Source organism: Corvus cornix, chromosome 12 (genome assembly GCF_000738735.6).
Source record: "Corvus cornix cornix isolate S_Up_H32 chromosome 12, ASM73873v5, whole genome shotgun sequence".
Taxonomy (NCBI): domain Eukaryota; kingdom Metazoa; phylum Chordata; class Aves; order Passeriformes; family Corvidae; genus Corvus; species Corvus cornix.
Window position 1 is genome coordinate 5,440,098 of NC_046342.1, and position 21,660 is coordinate 5,461,757.

Sequence of the window (21,660 nt, forward strand, 5' to 3'; positions counted from 1 at the left end):
GGCTGAAAGACGAAATGAGGAACAATTTGAGTTTTTACTAAAAAGTAAGAAATTAAATAGGGCAGATCAGATGGTATGACTTTGCAAGCAATACATGGAGTGTTCATATTGTATAAGAGAGTTGAATCATTACATTTTTTTGTCTGTTAGCTTGGCCATATATTCAGTTCTTGCTTCCTAAGCACATTAGTCTGCTTTAAACCATCAAAGCTGACAAGGCTTGGCTTGGCTTGGCCGGTTAACTTTGAAGCAGCAGAACAAAAAAGGACCTGTAAATTGCTATTCTGGCAAAATTAGAGCTTTGTGAAATAGGAAAGCTTGTGGCAGACATGGAGGGCATTTTTGACTTTGTAGTTTTAATTCAGGAAACTTTTGCACGTGCATCTTTGCTTAGTGCTTACCTGCTATTGTTAGCATAAAGATAGAGCAAAGCCTTTCACTGGTACTTGGCATCTCTTTATTTCTGTGCTTGATTTTCCTCCTTTCACACGTTTCTAAATGCTTTTTCTTCTGCAGGACAAAGAAGATGTTCCAGTAGAAATGTCCAATGGAGAACCTGGTTGCCATTACTTTGAACAGCTCTGCTACAATGACATGTGGCTGAAGGTTGGGGACTGTGTCTTCATAAAGTCACATGGGCTCGTGCGGCCTCGAGTAGGAAGGTAGGGGCAGCTTCTTTGTTTGCAGTTTGCAGCTGTAAAAATAACTTGGACAAAAGAGGGGCTGGTTGCAAAAAAATATAAAAGAGGATGGGAAAAAATGTGAGTGAAGTGTTACAAGCTCTTGATAGATTGGGGTGGAAGTTTAGCTGCCTAATAAAAACCTGGTTCAGTTGTACAGTTGTAATTGGCTCTTCTGTACTCATTTTCTACTGATGGTCTTCCTGAACATCCTGCTGCCTCATTTGGGAGGAATGGCCTTGCATTTATGTTGCTGGTTTGGTTTCTTTCCAGAATTGAGAAGATGTGGGTGCGAGATGGAGCTGCATATTTCTTTGGTCCAATCTTTATACATCCTGAAGAAACGGAACATGAGCCAACTAAAATGTTTTACAAGAAGGAGGTGTTTTTGAGTAACTTGGAGGAGACCTGTCCCATGACTTGCATTTTGGGTAATTACTAACAGCTTTAAATCTGATGGACAATTTCTTTTCGTACACAATCTGAAGTGATTGAAGGCTGTGTGTGGGCTTGATTCCAAGTATGTCTTTTTCATTGAGGGAGGGAGGAGAGATTATTCAGTGAGTTTCCAGTGTGCATTCCTGCCTATGGGACCTCTGGTGAGAATTTTCACTATAACAAAGCTTTTTTACAATAAGGGAATTGCATGTATGATATAAAAGTGAACATTGTTTGCAGCCAGAGAACAGAAAACTCCACTATTCTTGCTTATTAATATAATTACTCCAGTACATATTGCCTGGGAAGCTGAAAGGAGGAGTAGGAGGTTGAAATCTGATTTGTTGCACAAGATGATGGCTGTGTACTTTGTTTTGGAGTTATGATGCTGTGATAAATACAGTAACTGACAGCGATCATGGGGGTTTGTTATTTTTGTGGGTTCTCTAGTTCTTTAAAAACATCCAAAAGCTGCATTAAGTTGCTGTAGGTTTCTTGTGAGTGGCATCATTTGGTTGGAATATCAATCGATGTATTTTCTGTAGTTGTGCCAAATGCCAGGAATCTTCAGGCTTACAAGACAGGCAAAAAAATGGACTTTCCACACTTTCAACAAAAAGCCTGCAAGTGTGGCTGCCTTCTTACCCAGCTCTTTCATTTCTGCAGGAAAGTGTGTCGTTCTGTCATTCAAAGACTTCCTCTCCTGCAGACCAACAGAAATCTCTGAAAATGATGTTTTTCTTTGCGAGAGCCGCTACAACGAAAGCGACAAACAAATGAAGAAATTCAAAGGGTTGAAGAGGTTTTCACTCTCTGCGAAAGTTGTAGATGATGAAATATACTATTTTAGGTAAAAATGTGAGGGGAATGAGGGGGTCACATGAACACTGTTTTGGATTGTGGTGGACTGGCAGCTAAGCCCCCACCCAGCCTCTTGGTCACTGCCCCACAGTGGAGTAGGGGAGAGAATCTAAAGGGCAGAAGAAAGAAAAACTCCTGGCTCAAGTTAAAGACAGTTGGAAAAGTGAATCAAAGCTACATGCACAAACAGAGCAAAATAAGGAATTAATTCCCTACTTTCCATCAGCAGGCAGATGTTTAGTTGTTTCCTGGAAAGGAGGGCCTTGGCACATGTGATGGTTACTTGGAAAGACAAGTGCCATAACCCCGAATGTGCCCCTGTCCTCCTCCTTCCCCCAGCTTTTATTGCTGGGCATGGTGTCACACAGCATGGAATATCCCCTTGGCTGGTTTGGCTTAGCTATCCTGGTTGTCACCACTCCCAAATCACTGCCCAGCCCCAGCCTGCTGGGGCACAGAGTGGGGAAAAGGAAAGGCCTTGATGATGTGCCTACAACAGGATGTGTTAGCCACAGTGTTGTCTCACAGAGCCAAAACACAGCACCGCTCAGCTGCTGTGCAGGGAACTAACCCCATCCCAGCCTGACCCAGGACATTCACAGAAATCAGAGGTGTAATTTCAGCTAACCAGCTTTCAGCACTCTTGGGAGGAAGTTCAGACAGCATCAGTCTTTTTATGTTTGTTTATGTTATGGATGTTTGCTTTTTCTTCCCCTTACTTTAAGAAAAGTCATTACTTTATCAAGTTGGTACATTCTCTTGGATATTGTGAAAATACTTAAGTCCTCAGTATGGGTCATGAAAATCTTTTGGTGAACATTCATATTAATAAAATAAAATACTAAGTTCTAGCTTAAGTAAAATGTGAAATCTAAGGAAGATGTAGTGTTAACTGCCTTCTATTGCAGAAATTAAGTATTTGTATTGAAATCCCCTTCTAACTCATAAAAAATCCTTCTAACAAGTGACTGGAATGAAACACTGGCCATAGACACAACATTAGTTCTGCTCAGGGTTCTGAAAGGAAGCACAGGCACAGCTCAAGTCACCATTGTTTCTATATTGCTCCATCATAAATGAAGAAAAGTTGATTTTCTCTTCAAAAATAAGTTCTTTCTCCTGTAAGGTATGAGTGTATTCTCAGCTGCTTTTTGTCTTCCTCCTCCACCTTCCAGAAAACCCATAGTTCCTCAGAAAGAACCATCTCCTCTACTGGAAAAGAAGATTCAGCAGCTGGAAGCAAAATTTGCTGAGTTGGAAGGAGGTGATGAGGACATGGAGGAGATGGGAGAAGAGGAAGGTGATATGACTGAAACGCCTTCTATGCCTCAGCTTCAGCCCCCCTTAGCCAGTGATTTGGATATAATGCCTTATACTCCACCACAGGTAAGGATTTTCCTTCAGGAACCCTTAAACCTTTATATTCCACATTCTTTTCCCAATCCAAATGAAGAAAGGAACAGTAACATTTTATCATATACACACAAAAGATTTATATTTCAGTCTATGAGTATATGGAATAAATTACACAAAACAGTTTTGGCATATCCAATATGATATCCAGATGATAGTGTTTAATTCCATTAAGATATTTCTAAAGGCAATCATTCAGCTGAGGAAAACCCAGGATACATTTCGGTATATTAGTGTTGTTTCTAACAATAAGGTTTTCTATGACACTTGTTCAGAAGTATCAGGTCTTTATATAAAATTCAAATATAAACTTTCTTACACAAGCCCTGGGATTTGTGTAACTGAGTGTGGAAGTGGTGTGAGGAACTGCTTTAGCTGGAAATTCAACTAACCAAAAAAGTTTGTTTCCTACTGGATTAAATCCTTTATCTCTGTCACCACACTCCCACATCCCAGCTAATGCCAGTCTTGAAGAGACAATGGGACTGATCTGCTGGGAGCAGGAGGGAGTTTCAGACACTTTGGTGACCAGCAATGTCGATTTCTGCTTCATTACACTGCAAGGATGTGACCCCGGGGTAGAAATGTGTTTGGATGTCATGAAAGAGTTGCTGAAGTTGAAAGCTTTTGCCTGGTTTAAGTGTGATGTTTGCCATGTGGGCAGCCACCAAGTGCATCCTCCCTTGCAAGGTTTCTCACCACTCTTGTTTAATGTGCTGAATTTTATAAGCAACATGAAAACTCTTGAAGAGTATTCCAAATAGAAATGGAATTTTATCTAGCAACTATTAAATCCCAGAACTTTTAAACTTTTTTTTTCTCCTGCCAACAAAGGAGCTCTTATAACACCTAAGGATGAGAGGAGACAAGACAAGTGAATATGTGGTATTGTGGGGCTTGACAGATAGGTGGGTGATGCTTTCCTGCTGCAATTTGCTGTGAATGGAGTCAAAGTACCTAAAAAAAAGATGGGCAGTTTCATTCTTTTCTTCAACAAAATGGCTGAGAAAAGGCATAGAAAGGGGGTCCTGCTTGATTTCTTCTTTGAGCAAGTCTGAAACTAAATAAGCAGTTATCTGACTGCGTTGGAAAAGACTGTTCCTTTGAAATTGTGTGTATGGGAGATGTAAAAGAACAGAGAATGCAAGAACCAAATTTGGAATTCTTATGGTTTCTCAAAGTCTTGTTTGCCCTTCCAAACTGGTGGGTAGGCTTTTCCATGAGATTACTGTTACCCAAACTGGTGCAAGAACTATAAAGGCTAGAACAGCTGGTAAACTTGTAGCTCTCTATTTGCAGATGTATCAGAGGCCAAATATAGAATTAGATTTCCTTATTTTTGATTCGAGAACTCTCCATCTGCCAGAGCGGGCTTGCCCAGGAAGTCAGGATGGAATTATATGTATCCTGTGTATCATCCCAGACCCTGTGTGGAGTTTTCTTCACTTGATCCACACAAGTTGTCTTTAGGTTCATAATGAAAACTTTGCAAGTTAGTACAGTGCAGTTTAGAATCACATTTAAGTGGGCCTCAGTTCATCTTGCTTAAATTGATGAGCATCTTGGTATCCCTAAAACTTTGTTTTTAGCTGAGAGAAGAGTGTTGAACTGTGGGGTCAAAGCAGCAAGTAGAAGGAATCAGTAACATGGTCAGAATTTCAGGAGAGGAGGGAAACAGTTGAATATATTTTTGTTTTCTTTTTTGCCTCCACCAGGTATTTGGAAACAATGACACTTTTCAAGATGTGACAGATTTGTAACATTTAGGGTATGAGAAAGGCCTTTTGAGGGTTTTGATGTGATGATACATTTATGGGTGTTACTGGTCAGACTATGGATGAATTATGGTCTCCTGTGACAAATACAGGCGGAAGGGCCTTCAAAAAGGGGTTCCAGCTGTGGTATCTCAGTATAGAGATGTCAGAATAGATTAATTTTTTGATGGCTGAAAACATCAAGGAGCTCTCACCAGGAGCATCTGTAGTAGGAAAAGCAAAGGAGCAGAATTTTTGTTACTCATCAACATAAGAACATGATGTGAACCTCTTGTGGTAAACAGTGATCAACAATAAACTGGGCTTCAGTTTTTCAGGGAGAAATGGCTACTTGCATAAAGAGATGTGAACACTGGAGAGAAAAGAAAGTCTGGCAGGCAAAATAGCATTTAGAAGGTGGAAGGAGGGAGAGTGAGGATTGCAAAGGTTGAGGAGGAAGTGGGGAAGCATTTTCCTAAAATATGTGATGGCAAATAAAATATTTTACTCAACTTGTGTTGGCAATGTCTCTGAACAGCTCAATGGATGAAATCTGTGACATAACACAATTCCTTGTGTTCTCTTCTGGCCTCCTCTTTTGTACACTTGTGGTCATAACTGCTTTTTCTCACAGTCCACTCCCAAGTCTGTTAAGGGCAGCACCAAGAAGGAGGGATCAAAAAGGAAGATCAACATGAGTGGGTACATCTTGTTTAGCAGCGAGATGAGAGCTGTGATTAAAGCTCAGCACCCAGACTACTCCTTTGGAGAGCTCAGCAGACTTGTAGGAACTGAATGGAGAAACTTGGAAGCAACAAAGAAAGCAGAATATGAAGGTAAGTAAAAACTGAGATGCTGAACTCTTTTCTGCCTTTTTTTCTTTCTCAACACTTTCTGTTGTTCAGATGACAGGCTTAATAAAAGAAAATATTTATGTTTGTGTTCTGGACGTACCTTAATGAGAAGTTCGCATAGAGAGATGACTGAAGAGGAGCAAAGAGCATGTTTCAGTTATGTAGAGCACAACTGATAATTTAAATGTCTTTGCCACAAATAACCAAATTAACAAAGACCAAGAAAATGGGGACAAGTTAGAAGTAAGGGGGCATGAAGCCCCTGGGCTAGAAGTCAGTTGGAAAAATATTTTGTGAATGTTTCCTTAAGGACTGGGGGGAATTTTGGACAAGAAGCTCTTGAGAGCTGTAGCAGCAGGTAAGAAACGCTTATAGGGGAGTGGGGAAAAGTTCATTATTAACAGTACTTAGAGTCCTAAGAGGCTTGTACTGTACTGTAAATATGACTTACTGTTCAGTACAGTATTAATCAACTGTTGTAACTGATTTTATTGAGAGATTTCATATCCTGAAGTAAGCCTAGGAATATTTCATAATCATGAGATACTTTAGACATATCTTTTGTCCCTTTCCTCCCTTCTTTTCCTTGATTCCTTCCCTACTTTCCTTTCTTTGCCTCCCTCCTTTTCTTCCCTCCCTCCTTTCCTTCCATTCCTTCCCTCCCTTCTGATAAATAGTCATAGTGTTTTAACTTTTATTTGATTAAAATAAAACACAGCTGATCTTTAACAGCCAGCCCTTACCCAAGCCAAATACATGGGTTTAACATCCATAGTTATTTCTCTAGTTAATAGCATGTCAACACTATTAACTACTGTATTGATGCAATTTTATTGAAAGAAAATGCTCCTTTGGATAGGAACATTTCAACACCCTGGAAAGTTATGGCCCAATTAAGTTACAACTTTGAAAATGAGATTTGATAGGTTTTCCGCACACTCGTAACTTAAAGGCAGCTTTGATCTTGAGGCTGGAAGCTTGCATGCTGTCACTGTCCACTCTCAGCCACTTCAGTCCTTTCTGAATTTTCAGTAGCAGCTCTTTGCAGTTCTGGAGGGTAACACAGCACTCTTTGCTCTGTGCAAGTTTGCTTTGCAGATGCTGCGAAGGGAAACGGTAACGCTCTTTCTTTGTGAGAGTACTGGGGCCTTCTGTAGTTGCTTCCTTTTACACCCTTCTAGGTGCATGTATGATCTTTTTATTGGCAGATCCCTCCTTTACAGCCTCATCCTTCAGCAGGAGGATGGCTGGCATGTCACTGCTTCCTTGCTTAGAGCAGCTTAAAGTCCTGCCCTTCTGCAGGAAGGCTCTGTTTGTCCACTGTGTTAATGATTGTCTGTGTGCTTCCATTTTAATCTTCCTTCTCAATTAAAATTTTCCAAAGCTTTTGGGGTTTGAGCTGTAGTTTTCCTGGCTTCGTGTCTACCCCGAATTAGACTTATTTTTGCTTTTTTTTGAGGGGTTGGGATGCGGTGACAAAGTGTCCAAACTGTGTTTGCTTACCATATGTGGAAGGAGAGAAACTCCACTCCTTCCACTGTGAGGAGACAAAATTCATGTGTTCCCTGGTGTGGATGTGAGCCATGGAGCAGGGAGTGGGCATGGTTTGACACCTCAGTGAAAAAGGGCTCTTCCGTTTTCTGGTGAAAAGTAGTTTACATTTTAGATCTATTTTGACCCACTGAAAATTTCATTTGGTTTGTGTGCAGGGTATTATTTGGTTTTTTAGCAATAGTTGAGTAAAGAAGAGGCTGTGTTGGAAGTGCCTGCATAGCTAGATAAAGTAAAATAAAAGAATGCATGGGATTGAGGGAAAGGCCTGTTTTAAGGAAAAACTCTGTTCAAAGCAGAGGGTCTCTCTCCTGTCTCTTGAGATGTGTTGGAAATGTTTGAATGATCTCAAGTCCTGGCCTATGTGATTTGGGTTTAGTATTGAGTATTAGGGTGAATGCTCTAGGCTGAACTTTCAGATACCTCCTGCAGTTCCCTTTGGCAGTGTTACTCCATTTGTTAGTTCTGTGGCAGTCAGGGCATGGATAGGGGCTAGATAAAACTTAAGTACTGTCCTACGTCGGGTCCCTCTTCAAACCTTAGTACTCTGAAGTCTGATAAAGCTGAACACTTAACAGTAATTTCTCATTCATCAGAGTGTCTCTTATGCTTTTGTCTGACTTTTTTTTTTTTTAGCTGGTCAAAAGTAGGTGAGAGTCAGAACAACTGCTTGATCTTTTCCCCAAGTGCTTGCTGTGCTCTGGAGAAGATTATCTCATTTTTCTGCTTCAGGATCTACCTTTAAATATCTTGTGTATTTTGTGCTCAATCACATCTAAGTTGCCTGTGTTAAATGTAGGAGTTTCTCTGCGTCGTCATCACTCCCTGTGATGCCATGAAGATTTTTTGCCTCTTCTTTTATACCCCTGTTATACCTTTTTTACAACTTCTGTATTCTTAGTGCTTTTTGCCTACATTCTTGGACTTGTTTGTCAAGCTAAGAGACTAAACATTTGAGGAGCTTCGTAGCTAGGGATCAGTGTGTCCCAGACCCCGATGCCCTCTCCAGAACACATTCTGTAAACTAAGATAGAACCATCCAGGGGAAGGCTCCTTGGGGAGGGGGTCTCACTTGAGCCTCTCATTAGAGAATCTTTGATAGATATGCTAATTAATAAAACCTGTAATGTTATACCAGATCTTTTGGGGGGGGTATTTGGCAAGGTGCATTTCGATGCATATGACCTGGACGTGTGCACCTAAGGATCCTTAAAATAAATACCAAGGTAAAATCCCTTTTCCCCTTCTAACCGTGTTTGACTCTTGATTTTAAGACCAGGAAAAGGCATCACCTGAAATTGCAGAAGTGGGAAGAAGGAAGGAGGTGCCTTTGGAAATGAAACTGGTCTTTGAGTGTGTGGAAGTAGTGCTAGAAGCTGCACAAACAGGTTCTAGAGGAGTCCAAAGTGTGATAGAGGTTTGAAGTCATGTCCTAGGGGAAGCGAGTAACACTGGCAGGGTGCATAACTTAATCTCCTTGATGAACTTCTTCTTAGCCTTCCTTTGACAGTGGACCTTGATTGCTTGTTTAGTGGCAGTTTCTGTCTTTCACCAACTGCAAGAGAGCTCATAGCCCTGCATTCACTGTTGTTAAAAATTGCTGGAGATGTATCCTGCGTCCATTTATTCTTCCTTGTTCCTCATTGTGCCAGTCAGACACAACGTTCAGAGTATACAAAGCAGGGACTTGCACACCCCCAAAGCACCTGGAGTGTGGGCATTCAGTATATCTCCTTTTTTGTTTGTTTGGGTTTTGTTTTTTTTTTCTTCTTCCCATGACCCTTTGCCCTTCCCTTAATATAAAATTGTCCTCTGGTCAGATTACCCTGCAGTAGATCTTTTGTTCTTGCAGTCACAGTGAGAGACTTGATTGAGATAATGACCAGATTCATCGTACAAAGGACACACATGACCTCCAGTGAGCAGCACAATGTGAGTTAGACATCTTCAGAAAAAAAAAAAAAATGACTCATAGGGGACCAAACGGGGAAATGACAGAAAGAGGCAGAGAAAAGTATTTTTGGTTTATCAAACTGCTGCTTGTTATGTTCCAAAAGCTAAGGACCAATCTGCACTAGGGAAACTTTACAAATGCTCCCCGATTTTGCCACCACTTTTCAGCTGCATCAGTAGTAAAATATATGGGGAGCCCACAAATGACTGTGCCACCAGCTGGCACTGCTGTCTGCTCTTTGCAGCACACCTGGCAGATGTGGGGCTTCAATTCCCACAGCAGCTGGTAGAGGATCTGCCCAAGAGCTGCTGGCCTTGGCTGCACCTGGTTTGGCTGAGCCAGTGGTGTCAAAACAGGGAATGTTTTGCCATGTCCTAGTGCGGACTGAGCCTAGTGCTGGACTGCTGCTTCATGTTGGTAACACTGGTGTTATTATCATCAAATTTGTTCTTTAACTTTTTTAAATTTTTGTTTTATTATTTATTTTAATTATTTTAATTTTTTTTTTAGAAAGAGATAAAACTTTGCAGAATATTTTTCATGAAAGGTTCTCTAAAAGTCTTAGCTGCAGCCACATGAAATCAAATCATATGCTGTATAAAAAAGATTCATCTGTTCTACTTTATATTTGACTAAACTATGCCAGTGTCTGACTAGTCCTTTTTAATGAACAGATAATATTTTGAAATTCTGGGTTACAAAACAGAACTGAAAATCTAAAATACTTTTACAGAGCGGGCAGCTAAAGTTGCTGAGCAGCAGGAGAGAGAGCGAGCAGCACAGCAGCAGAATTCCTCCCCCCGGGCAGGCACTCCTGTCGGGGCTCTTATGGGGGTGGTGCCGCCACCAACACCAATGGGAATGCTCAATCAGCAGTTGACACCCGTTGCAGGTAAAACGTAGGAGCTATGACCATTTTTTCCTCATCCACTTTATCAACCCCCTTCATAACTCTGAACACTCTCTTGGGTCACGTTGGAAGCAAAAGCTCGAACTCTTCAGTCCTTCTTCATGATGAACATACCTAGTGCAGCGGTGGCCTGGTGTCCAGTGTTACTTGCTGCAGTGGAGAGTAGCCTCTGGAAAACGCAGGGAAGCGGGGTCCTCCTTGCAGTGGTCCTGTTCTGTTAGTGTGCAGTCGTGTTTATTCACTCTGCCTTGCGGAGTTCACCTTTAGCCCTGCTGTGGCAGGAGGGCAGCAGCTAAATAGTCTTCTAGTGCATGCAGCATCTGTGGCAGTGGTAAAGCAGGAGGGAGATTGTTGGGGGTTTTATTGTCAGGGAGGTGAGAGGCCAACAGAGTCTAACCCAGATTTTAAATCCAAGCAAAAGCTTTGTAGAATTGCCTCTTAGGCACTGGTAAGCAGAGCAGACCAGGATCTAGAGCCATTGCAGAAACAAAGACAAAATGACAACATTGCTGGTTTTATCAGGTTATTTTTCAGAATAGAACTGAGCTTGGAGAACTCTTCCACGAGGTCCCTGTTGCTGGGTGTTGAGCTCGTTACCAGTTGTAATCCGGCTTGATTTCATAGGGAGTATGCTCGGAGTAAGTATTTTCAGGATCAGATCTGAAGACAATGTAGTCCACTGAAGATTCTTGTATGGAAATCAGCCATACATGGGTGAGAAAATTATTTAGGTGTGACCTGATAGGTTGCTTTCCTTTCCCAGTTTCTATTTAAAATAAGAATTAAATTGCTTCAGTCAAGGTCAAAATAGTTCCGAGTAGATAAAAATGAGTATTTGGAGGGTTTTGATTTGAGTTTCGGGGTCTTTTTGACTTTCCCTTAAGACATTCCAATTATTCCATTTGTTCTTTCGTCATTTTTCTTTTTCTTTCTCATCTCACAGGCTGTGGCCTTATTTCAAGCTGACAGCCTTGAAGCTTTTTTCATCATGGTCTCTAAATCCCTTTTTCAGTAAATAGGCTGCATGGATGTTTAACTGAAGGCACATTCCTTAGTTGGTTCATGATCTCCAGGTTACAAAGCATTTGTTTTCACTGAGTTGCATTTTTCTTTTGGCTTTTTTTCGCTGTTTGTGGTAATTTCCCTCTGAACTGTTTGCAGTTGGTGTATGTTTGTGTGTGTGTGTATGTACACTTACCTGTGCGTATATTAAGGAAAAGGATGGGGGGGGATGAGTTCCCCAGTGCTGATCTCTTTTGTGAATAATTTACTTCGATCTAGAATATGTAGAAGTATCATCCTCTTGTGGTTGTGTTTTCTTGGTTTGATTCTTGGGTTTTTTTGCACTGAGTCACTTTTCGAATTTTTGGAGGCAGGTGTTGATGGGCAGTAATACTTGCTATTAACACTTCCTTAAAACTTTCCCAAAAACGTGCATTCTGCAAACTACACATGCTACCTTATTTCCTGTGACAGCAAACCTTGATTTCAGACCATTGTCTTACTCAAGCAGATCAACACTCAAGGCTCTTCACTTTGGCTTTGGGAAATAACTTCCTTAAAGTAGATGATGGAGCAGATCCTTTTAAACTCTTTCTACTTTTGTGGCCCATTTGAAAAACATGGTCTTTCATCTTTTGGTTTTCACAAGTCCTACTTGGAAGTATCTTGTTCTGGTTGGACCTCTCACATCCTCCTCCATCCCTGGATTGCTTTTCTCTAGTTCAGAGAGCTTCTCCATCACAGAACTTCTTCATGGCCCACGGGTCCAGGAAATCTGGAAGCCTTCTTAGATGAGTTTCTCATAGCGTGCAGCACTTTAGTGTCTTCTACATTTAGGTGAAGTTTACTTAATCTTATGTCATTATGGTAAGAAACAGAAAAACAAGTAATTTCAAAGACATCCTGAACCATAGTTGTAGGAGCTGGAAATAGTTTGGCCATGTTTGCTAGTTTAAAATAAAAGTTTGCAATTCATACATGGGGTAAGAAAGTGGCTGCTCTTATTCAAAACAAGCTACAAGAACTGATTTCTCATGGAGATTTGATGGCACCTTTATTAAGCAGTTGTTGAGTATTTTAATTGGAAATGTAGAAAGAAGGTTCCATGACTGATAAATATGGGTTTAATTCCTTGGAGGGTTTTTTGTTTGTTTGTTTTAAAGCTTCAGAAGTGCATGTAACTGCACTGAAGGTGTGTCAGCAGCTCGAGGTGCCCTGGAAGTACCAGGCAGAAGGTACAGTGAGAAAGCCCTTTATGCCAAGGAGGCTTTTGTTGTTTTTCTTCTTTTACTTTTCTCCATTGGAAATAAGGATTTCCCTGTAATAAGGAGGTACACATAAGGTTCCAGATATTTGAAATGGGTACCTAAGGCATATTTAATGTGTCAGTCTAGGTGTCCTGTGGAAAGTGAAGGCTCAAGGGAGATTAGTTCTTTATTTTCTTGGTGTTTTCTCCATGTAAAGCTTTTGGGATTAGAGATTATTCACTATTGTAACTTCCTGAGGAAGCAACAGGTTTAGCTTTTATTTGGAACTGCTCCTCCTGTTTAGATCCTGAGCTTGCATCAACTCTGTTCTCAGTCAGAATTGGTGAGAGTTTTTGGCCAGTCTCACTCCAGAAATCTCTGGTTTGGAAGTTCCTTTTCTGAATTACAGGGAGTGTGGCAAAGACTTGGTGGTTTCTTGGAACAGACTATAAAAGCCCCAGAAAATCTGCATTTCTACTTACCTCATCTCTCTAGACCTCCTTCTCTCCTCTGTCATCTTTTCATTGTCTTTCCAACCCCTTTCCTTGCTTACCTGGCAATGCATCCATTTAAATTAAACATTCCAGGGCCTAACAAGCATAATGCAGTTACACTGTGTAGGTTCACTTCATGGATAGCAGCAAATCTGAGCTGAAGCCAGAAAAAGCTCTCCATTTTCTTGCCTCACATACAGAAAACTAGATTTTTGAGCAGCAGCACAATACAGTGTTTGCAGTGTCACTGGTTTTCCTATAAAGACACCTTGAAGACATGGACAGTGAAATTCTGTGAGGGGGTGCTCCTTTTAAGTCCTTTCACTAAAGTTTAATGCCATGAGTGTAAATTATTGCAGCCCAGCACACCCAAGTGTAAAATTTGTATTACTGCCTTAGTTCATACTGGAGATGGTTTAATAAAAATCACCCATCACTGCCATTAGTTTCAAGTATGTGAATGTTGTAGGGCTTTTGTGCATCAATTTTGCATGTGTACTGCAGGAAAATGTCTGGGGTTTTATTTTTGTGGCCTCAGAGCAGGGCTGTCCGTGGGGCTGGCAAGTTAGTGTTGTGTTTGTAATCTGTATGCAGATGGCAGAGCTTTAAGCTGTATTAAAACTGCTTGCATTAGTAACATTTAATTGTGGCTGAATTTATTCCTTGTGTTAACATACCTGAGTATTCAACATTTATTGCCCCGTGAGAAGCATACAAATACACTAAATACTAATTCATCAAAAGTATAGTGTTTCATATTTACAGCTTTTATTTATTTTTAGGGTTTGTTTTTTTTTTCTTGCAAGATACTAATTGTAGTATTGTCTTGCTGTACTAAAGGTGCTTTTTTTTGTGTGTGTGTGTGTGGATAGTGCATGTCTGTGCATACTGTGTAGACCATACTGCATGTTATTGATGCATGTTTGAAATTTGTTGTGTCCTTCAAGGCATGATAAGTGGCTATCCACCGGTGCTGCCACCTTTGCAGGGCCCAGTTGATGGCATTGTTAGCATGGGCAGCATGCAGCCACTTCACCCAGGGGTGCCCCCACCCCACCAACTCCCGCCAGGTATGCCAGGCATCCCAGGCATCCCACCACCCGGTAAGAACCTCATCCTCATTCCCTCTGTATTTCATTGTCATGTACTTGGTTTAACCTGTTGTTACAAGAGTTCTCTGCAGCTTGTTTGGTTCGTGGCTTTGGTTTGTGAGCAGCAGCACTGCTGAATATGAGGGGTGTGCAAAACAGTGACACAACAGCATATCCAGTAAACCCTCAGGGAAAGGGTACTGGAGGAATGTGGTGCTGCTCCAGCAGGAGTTTTGTTCCAGCCAAAAAAGTCTTGATGATTGTGCATGAGTTTATCAGAAGTGTGAAAAGCTGAAATCAGCCTATTCATATCCTTATGTCATTAGAACAGAATCCCTACACTCATCCTTTTCGTATTTGAAGTGGGCTTATAAATGAAATCTATTGTTCTCATTCCTTACCAAAGTCTTTTTCAGTGTGTTAATGTCAGACTGCACTGAAATGAGCCCTGGTCATGTAAAACTCCTCGGCCACCAGGGCACTGATGTGTTATTGTAAAACTGTGTTCAGATTAAAGCTTGCTGATAGAACAGTGACTGGAAATATGTAGGGACAAGGTGGATTCAGTATTCTATGTGGCCAAATTTTGAATTGATTTTTGAGAGCATTTCTACTACATTGCCTGTATTTTTGCCACACTTTTGATGAAAAGTGAGGCTAAATGAGATAAATCTTTTGCCAGTGTTAATGCCATTAGCATGTCCCCATTAAGGGGAAAAACACTCATCTGCCTTCTGGTCCTGTTTTCTGCTGATTCATTTTTTACCTCTGATAACTCATGTGCCTGTGTAAAAGATGTGCATCCCTATGTTCAGCAGTTGAACAAGCTGTGGACAAAATGGTCTCATTTGTCTCCCCCTACCCCCTTGCAACTGTGTTTATCAGAAGCTCTGTTAAGAATTTTATCTGTATGTAAATTATTTGAGTTGGGGAGCTTTTGTTTGCTTGCCTGGTGTTTATGAGATCCATCAGTACTACGTGTGCAGCTTGGCTGGAGTGCACGATTCCCTGCGATGGCACCTAGAGGCAGCAGGACAACAGCTGTGCTGTGACACTTAGCGCACACCAGCCAAACGTGTGGGAGGTGAATCCAGGACAGTGCATCTCTTTGAAGGGCTTTTCCCACTGCAGTGGGCTGGATGGATCGTGTTTAAAACTGACAGGATGTGGATTAGCAAAGAAACAATGCCTGGGAATGGAGGAGCACTGGTGAAGTGGTGCTGAACTGGGCACTGCAGGTGAAGGGTGGAGCCGTGCTCTGATGCGGGCGAGGGGAGGGTGCCCTCCTCCAGACCCCTTCCCTTTGGACCAAAAATATTTCCACAGCTTGTGTTACCAATGTTTTTCCCAACTTCTGACATACTTTACAGATGCATTTAAAATGGGAGCTGTGATCAAATAGAAAGTGCATTTGAAAAACACTTTAGTGTGTGAAACCCAGTGGCACATCTTTTGATCACTGATACAGAAATCATGCATTTAATTCATGTAAATTAAACCCTCAGGAAGAGCACAGTTAGTCTGCAGCTTTTCCAGTGAATGAACATGAGAAGTGGCACAAACAGAAGGAAAAGCAGCAGCAGCACATAACTTTGATTTTTTTCAGACCAAAGCATCTGTATGTAAAATATCAGGAACTGCATGACTCTCATTTAGATCTGTACATTTTTGTATGTAAGACTGACACAGTTGTGCTGCACTCTGTGCAGTAGGGAAAAGTCCCAATATGCTTGAGAAAAATCACTTTTATTTTTTTGACACTGATTTCAAACACTAATTGTTCTATATTTAAGGCTATTGAATTTATCCTGCTGTGAATGTATTTTACAAAACTGAACACAAGGAAATGTTAAATGTTGCTAAAGCAGATTAGCATTTCCTTTCTTAAAGGACTACAGGAAGATCCTGTCAAGCCAAAGGTGTATATTATAAATGAAAAGATGCAGTCAGGCAATCACTAAGTAACGTGAAAAAAACCTGAAAAGCAAAAACTATTCACTTTGCATTTCTCTAATTAAAATAATTCAACAGGCCACATATCAGTGTTTGGTGGTTGTCATGCTGGCTTTTTTCTTTTTTTTCTTTCATTCAGAAACCTGTGAAGTTTTTTACTGGGGGCAAGGGGGATATTTGAATGTTGTACATCTCCTTAAAATAACTGTGAGCAGTGATATCAAAGTATAAATTCTTACTATAGAAGACCAAAGAGAGGTATTTGTCACTGCTCTGAAGTAAGACTAATTATTTTATATTTTGGAATATAGGTGTTATAGGCCAAAATGTGTCCCCCATGGTAGGCACTCCAGCACCAGGAGCAAGTCCTTTTGGACAGCAGGTGAGTCATTCTTGCATTATTTATGAGGCTTTAAGGCTCAGAATCAGCATTTGAGCAACATCCCAGTTCAGACATGTAGGGAATCACATAGACTTTCTCAGGGAGAACAGAAATGAAATGTTCTGATGTGTTTAGAACCAGTTAATATCTCACACTCGGAGGGTGTATCTGTATTTGATGGTTGAATTGCTGTTAGGCTCGGGAGGTTTGTCCAGTGAGGTAACTTCAGTATAAACAACACAGTGTTTTCTCTTAGTTTTCTACTAAACTGAGTCATTTCAGCACACTGTGAAACTGGTGATAATTTAGGTTCTGCATGCTTTGTGACACAGAGGATGCTGCCCATTTTATCAGCTGTTGATGAGTAGGTGAAAAATATTTGTATTTCACAACCTGGTAAAGCAGATGTTCATTGGCAGTTCTGAATTTGTGAGTTTGGGTAACTGTGATGATCAGTTGTTCCTTGTCAGTGATTAATGCAGATAAACTGTTCAAAACATCTCCAATTTTATTGACGAAATTTTTGCATCATTAAGAGAAATGTGATTTTGGCTTGAGGGTGTAAAGAAAGGGAGGGAGAGTGGCTATGCACAGCCAGATAGTGATAGAATGAAGGGGAATGGTTTTAAACTAAAAGAGGAGAGGTTTAGATTAGATGCTGGGAAGAAGTTATTTATTCAGAGGCCTTGGCCCAGGTTGCCCAAGAAGCTGTGGCTGCTCCATCACTGGAAATGTTCAAGGCAAGGTTGGATGGGGCTCAGAGCAACCTGGGATAGTGGAAGGTGTCTCTGCACATGGCAGGGGGTTGGAAAGAGATGAGCTTTAAGGCCTCTTCCAACCCAAACCATTTCAGGACTCTGTGAGAACCAGAAGTTGAGTAAGTGGTAAAGTGCTGATGTCATGACATTGAGTTATTCCAGACCATGGGATGCCTGTGCGGAGTTCTCAGTAGTGCTGGTTAATGACAGTGGTAGGAATTCTTCTGCGTGACTGGGAATTCTCCTGCCTGAGATTTTTGCCTGACAGCGATTCTGTGGAAATATCCCAGTCGTCCAAGGATCTGTGTTAATTTAGATTAGATGTTTTAAATTCTGCACTTCACGGACCACAGTATTTCAGATCAAGTTGGAGAAATAAAAAGGAGATGGAAGGTGTGACTAAGGTTAGTAGGAGAGAAGAGATATGGTGATGATAACCAGAGTATGTTTACATAGATCAGAAATATGAACAGTACCTGTGCAGTATGAATATGGTTGGTTTGCACTTCCTCTCTCTGTGCATCTCCTGGCCAAAGCGGGTGTCCCGAGGGAGATTTTCTCAGGCCTTTGCACATAACCTCACTTGAAACTTCATTGCATGAGGATGCCCCGGAGCTCGGGGGTTCCCTGCAGCCCCCCCGAGTGACCTCTCGCCGGCTTTGCCGTTGCAGATCGGAATCCTGGGCCCGCCGGGCCAGCAGGCCCCGCCGCCGTACCCCGGGCAGAGCCCCGCCAGCCAGCCCGTCATGCAGCAGCCCAGCACCCCCATGTTCGTCTCCCCTCCACCAAAGACACAGAGGCTCCTCCATTCTGAAGCCTACCTGAAATACATTGAGGGGCTCAGTGCTGAGTCAAACAGCATCAGCAAGTGGGACCAGACCCTTGCAGGTAAGGCTTTGGGTTCCTTGTAACCCATTATTTTTGCTTTTATAGAAAATGCAGCGTAAATCTGCTGTTTGCTTATTAAAATATATACATGCGATTAATTCCTAAAGACAAATCAACAGACTGAGAATATTTATATTATCCACAGGCTAATTGCACCAGTGTTGTATAGACCTAAGAATCAATGGTATGGGCTTACATACAAAGAGGAAAAGTAGACTACCTAATACTATAGAGTTATATTTGCCTTTTTCTACAATAAACCAGTAGATAATTGGGCCATTTCTTGGATTTTCCAGCACGAAGACGAGACGTGCACTTGTCCAAGGAGCAGGAGAGCCGCCTCCCCTCGCACTGGTTGAAGAGCAAAGGGGCTCACACCACCATGGCCGACGCGTTGTGGCGCCTGCGGGATCTGATGCTGCGGGACACCCTGAACATCCGCCAGGCCTACAACCTGGAGAATGTGTAGGCACAGCAACACTCCTGCCTCAGGAGTTCATGGGACAATAGCTGGTCTAGTTACTGGGTGGGAAGAGATAACCAACAATAATTTGTATTGCATTTTACTGTACATTGCAAGACCATTTTTATATAAGGACACTTTTAATAAGCATATTTCACTTTTTGTTATATTAAGTTGACTTTATCAAATACACAGATTTTTTGCATATGTTTCCTTTGTTTGAAAGGCGATTTCATAATTGGTTGAGTGTAGTCAAGGATTCATCTTTCTTATACTTTATTGCTGAGAATCTGATGCCATTGTTTTTTTATAAAAAAAAAAAAAAGGAAAACAAAGTATTTACAGATTGATACAGTGGAATGTGAATTAGTCATAGTTTACATCCTATAAGAATGTGTGTACCTGTGCTTGTGTGTGCTGGCCACTTCGGGCAGAGCTCTCGCTCCGATGTGAACAGGGAGGATCTCTTAAAAGAAGCTGAAGGTAAGATGTGCTTTGGCACTAAGGAAATTTGGCATTCCAAGTCAACACTGAGGTGGCTGAGTGGGCCACAGCAGCCCTGGAAGTGCTGGTGTGGACGGGACAAGGGTGTCTTGACTGCTCATGTTGTCCAGTCCTGTCCAGTTATTTAACTGTGTAGCCAAGGCTATTGTGATCCTAAATCATTAACACAATCCCTGTGCTGGCAGGCCCTTAGAGGGGAAGTGTTTCATCTGCCATGGCCTGTGCTGGGGGTTCTGTGATGTCCCCAACACCCAGCAGTGGGACAGGAAAGCTCCTTCCCTGAGAGATTCTGTCCGTGCTGGGAGAGGCTTGCAGAACTTGGAACCAGCCCAGGTCTTGGAAGGTAAGTTAGGGGAGAAAAGTGGAGTTGTTTTGTTAGTGAAGTAACACGTTGTTTTTTTAAATTCACACATACTCTGTTCATGATTGGGCATTGTAAGACATTTTTGTATGCTTTCTTTAAGTGTATTCATTAACCTTAGTGAAAGTTTTGCAATGCAAATTTGAGTGAAATCTGATGCTTAAATTAACTTGAAAGTAAAATACTACTGTATGGTATGGTATGGGTAAGGTCAGCATACCCAGTACATTGGAAAAATAGAGTGCTTGCATTGCAGCCTTCAAAGAGTTTGGGGTTTTTTTCTTTTTTTTTTTTTTATCTAAGTAAAGTAGGTATCGACTCTTCTTGCCAAATTTCAAGGTTGTGGCTGCCTTCTGCTAAAGACTTACCTGTCCTCGTAACTAACCAACCTTTTGGACTACAAAGTTATTTGTTTAAAGGTAAATCCTTTCATTTATTTAATTTTGAAAAAAAAATAATACTTTTGGATTGCTTTAAGTAACTGGGAAAGCTCTATGAATTTGGAAAAAGTCAGCAGGAATGTGGGCAGTGCAACTCAGCCCAAATGAACTGATTGACTGAGACACTTCATTTATGCTAGAGATGTTCATCATGTGCAAATGAGTTTTAAAGTCTGTTAGTACAGAACATTTTCATTTCAGTATATTTGGCAGAAGGTTAAATTAAATATTTTCCTTCAAATACTGGGTATCTTGGGGTTTGCTTTGCTGATGTAATTAATACTCATGAGGGAAGTGACACTTGCAAGTATAAACTGTGATTTAATTTTACTGGCCAATTCCTCTCCCTCTCCTATTGCAATCCTCCAGTCATTGCACAAAGTACCCCAGGTAATTACAAATAGGCACTTAAAGATAGTTTAGGTCAGATGTGCAATGGATGTGAAGGAAATAGAGCAAAACAACATAGAGGGAAATGACAGTTTTGAACTCTACAAGTAACACACCCACGGTACAGAAATTCTTTACTGGCCTTTGTAAATGACCAATTTTATTTAATAAAGTAGAAGTTGAATAGTCTTAGACCACCTCTATAAAATGTGTTTAAGTTACCGTAGGTTTTGCAGGTTTTAGCCACAAAGATGGGACATTGAAGTGAATCAGGCAGCAAAATCCTAGTTTTTGAGCATTTGGAACTATCATGGATTGTACTAATACACCACCAGATTCTCCTACTTCTCAGCATTAACAAAAATTACACCAAAGAACCTGGGATGAATTTTAATTAAATTATTGTTTTATTTATTTTCTTTTGAGGACTGGATGGGACTCCCTTTGGAGCCTGTATAACTCAGATGTTTAATTTATCTGAAGGTCAGTGATGAGCAGACGTGCAGCACTGGCTCTCTCCTGCCGAGCAGCTGAATCCCTCCTTTCAGTGCTCTTTCTGGCCCAGGAGCAAGAGATTGGAAGTGCAAACAAAACCTGGCTCCTCCCTCAAGGCAGTGCAGAGCACTACCACTAAGCCACTGGGCTGGCCCTGATCAATTATTTTAAGCCTTATTTATTTCAAAATCGTTTCTCTCTATACTGGAGACATTTCAGTCGATTGCAGTGAAATTTAGGATATAATGGCTACAGTCTAGAATTCAAAACCAGCAAAAGAAACTTTTCTCACTCTGGTTTAAAAGGAAAAAAAAAAAAGAAGACATGTCTGTCTCTTTTTCTCTCTTTGTGGGTGTTTGAACCCCTCATCTGTTTTTCACTGCCGTTCATTGTACTGGCATAAACAAAACTTTCATATTAAAATTAAAGGATGTGTGGGCAATGGTTGGCTTCTGTGAGAGTGGAAAATAGATAAAACTAGGACAGGTATTTTCATAAACCAGTTGGAGACAACTAATGATTATTTGTTCTCTTCCTCAGTCCTTCCCTTCCATGAGAAAACTTACTGTTTGTGTAAAAATTCAAAATGTTGATGTTGGTGACTTTTTTTCAGCATATGTTTTTGTACCTGGTTTATCCATGCTTGGCTTTTCATTAGATCTTGTACTCCTGAAGGCTGAGCTGCTAACCAGGTTTATAACATGTATGTACCATCACTTTGTTTACCTGAGTCTTTTTAATTTGAATAAAAATAGTTTGCAAAGTGTTTTGGATTAA

General features: G+C 41.0%; 1 protein-coding gene across 16 annotated transcripts in view; it reads left to right on the plus strand.

The window, feature by feature from the left end:
- PBRM1 (polybromo 1) overlaps positions 1-21,660 on the plus strand; it is a 56,462-nt gene extending 34,802 nt beyond the window's left edge. For 11 of the 16 annotated variants that reach the window (XM_039558822.1, XM_039558820.1, XM_039558816.1 and 8 more), the window contains 9 exons: positions 517-662; positions 954-1,111; positions 1,785-1,968; positions 3,155-3,365; positions 5,781-5,982; positions 14,106-14,261; positions 16,514-16,584; positions 18,014-18,230; positions 18,527-21,660. In XM_039558822.1, the coding sequence (XP_039414756.1) occupies positions 517-662; positions 954-1,111; positions 1,785-1,968; positions 3,155-3,365; positions 5,781-5,982; positions 14,106-14,261; positions 16,514-16,584; positions 18,014-18,230; positions 18,527-18,699 (1,518 nt within the window). In that variant the 3' untranslated portion in view covers positions 18,700-21,660. Of the gene's footprint in view, positions 1-516; positions 663-953; positions 1,112-1,784; positions 1,969-3,154; positions 3,366-5,780; positions 5,983-10,238; positions 10,398-14,105; positions 14,262-16,513; positions 16,585-18,013; positions 18,231-18,526 lie in introns of all 16 variants that reach the window. The other 5 variants (XM_039558826.1, XM_039558827.1, XM_039558829.1 and 2 more) reach the window with 2 other exon arrangements.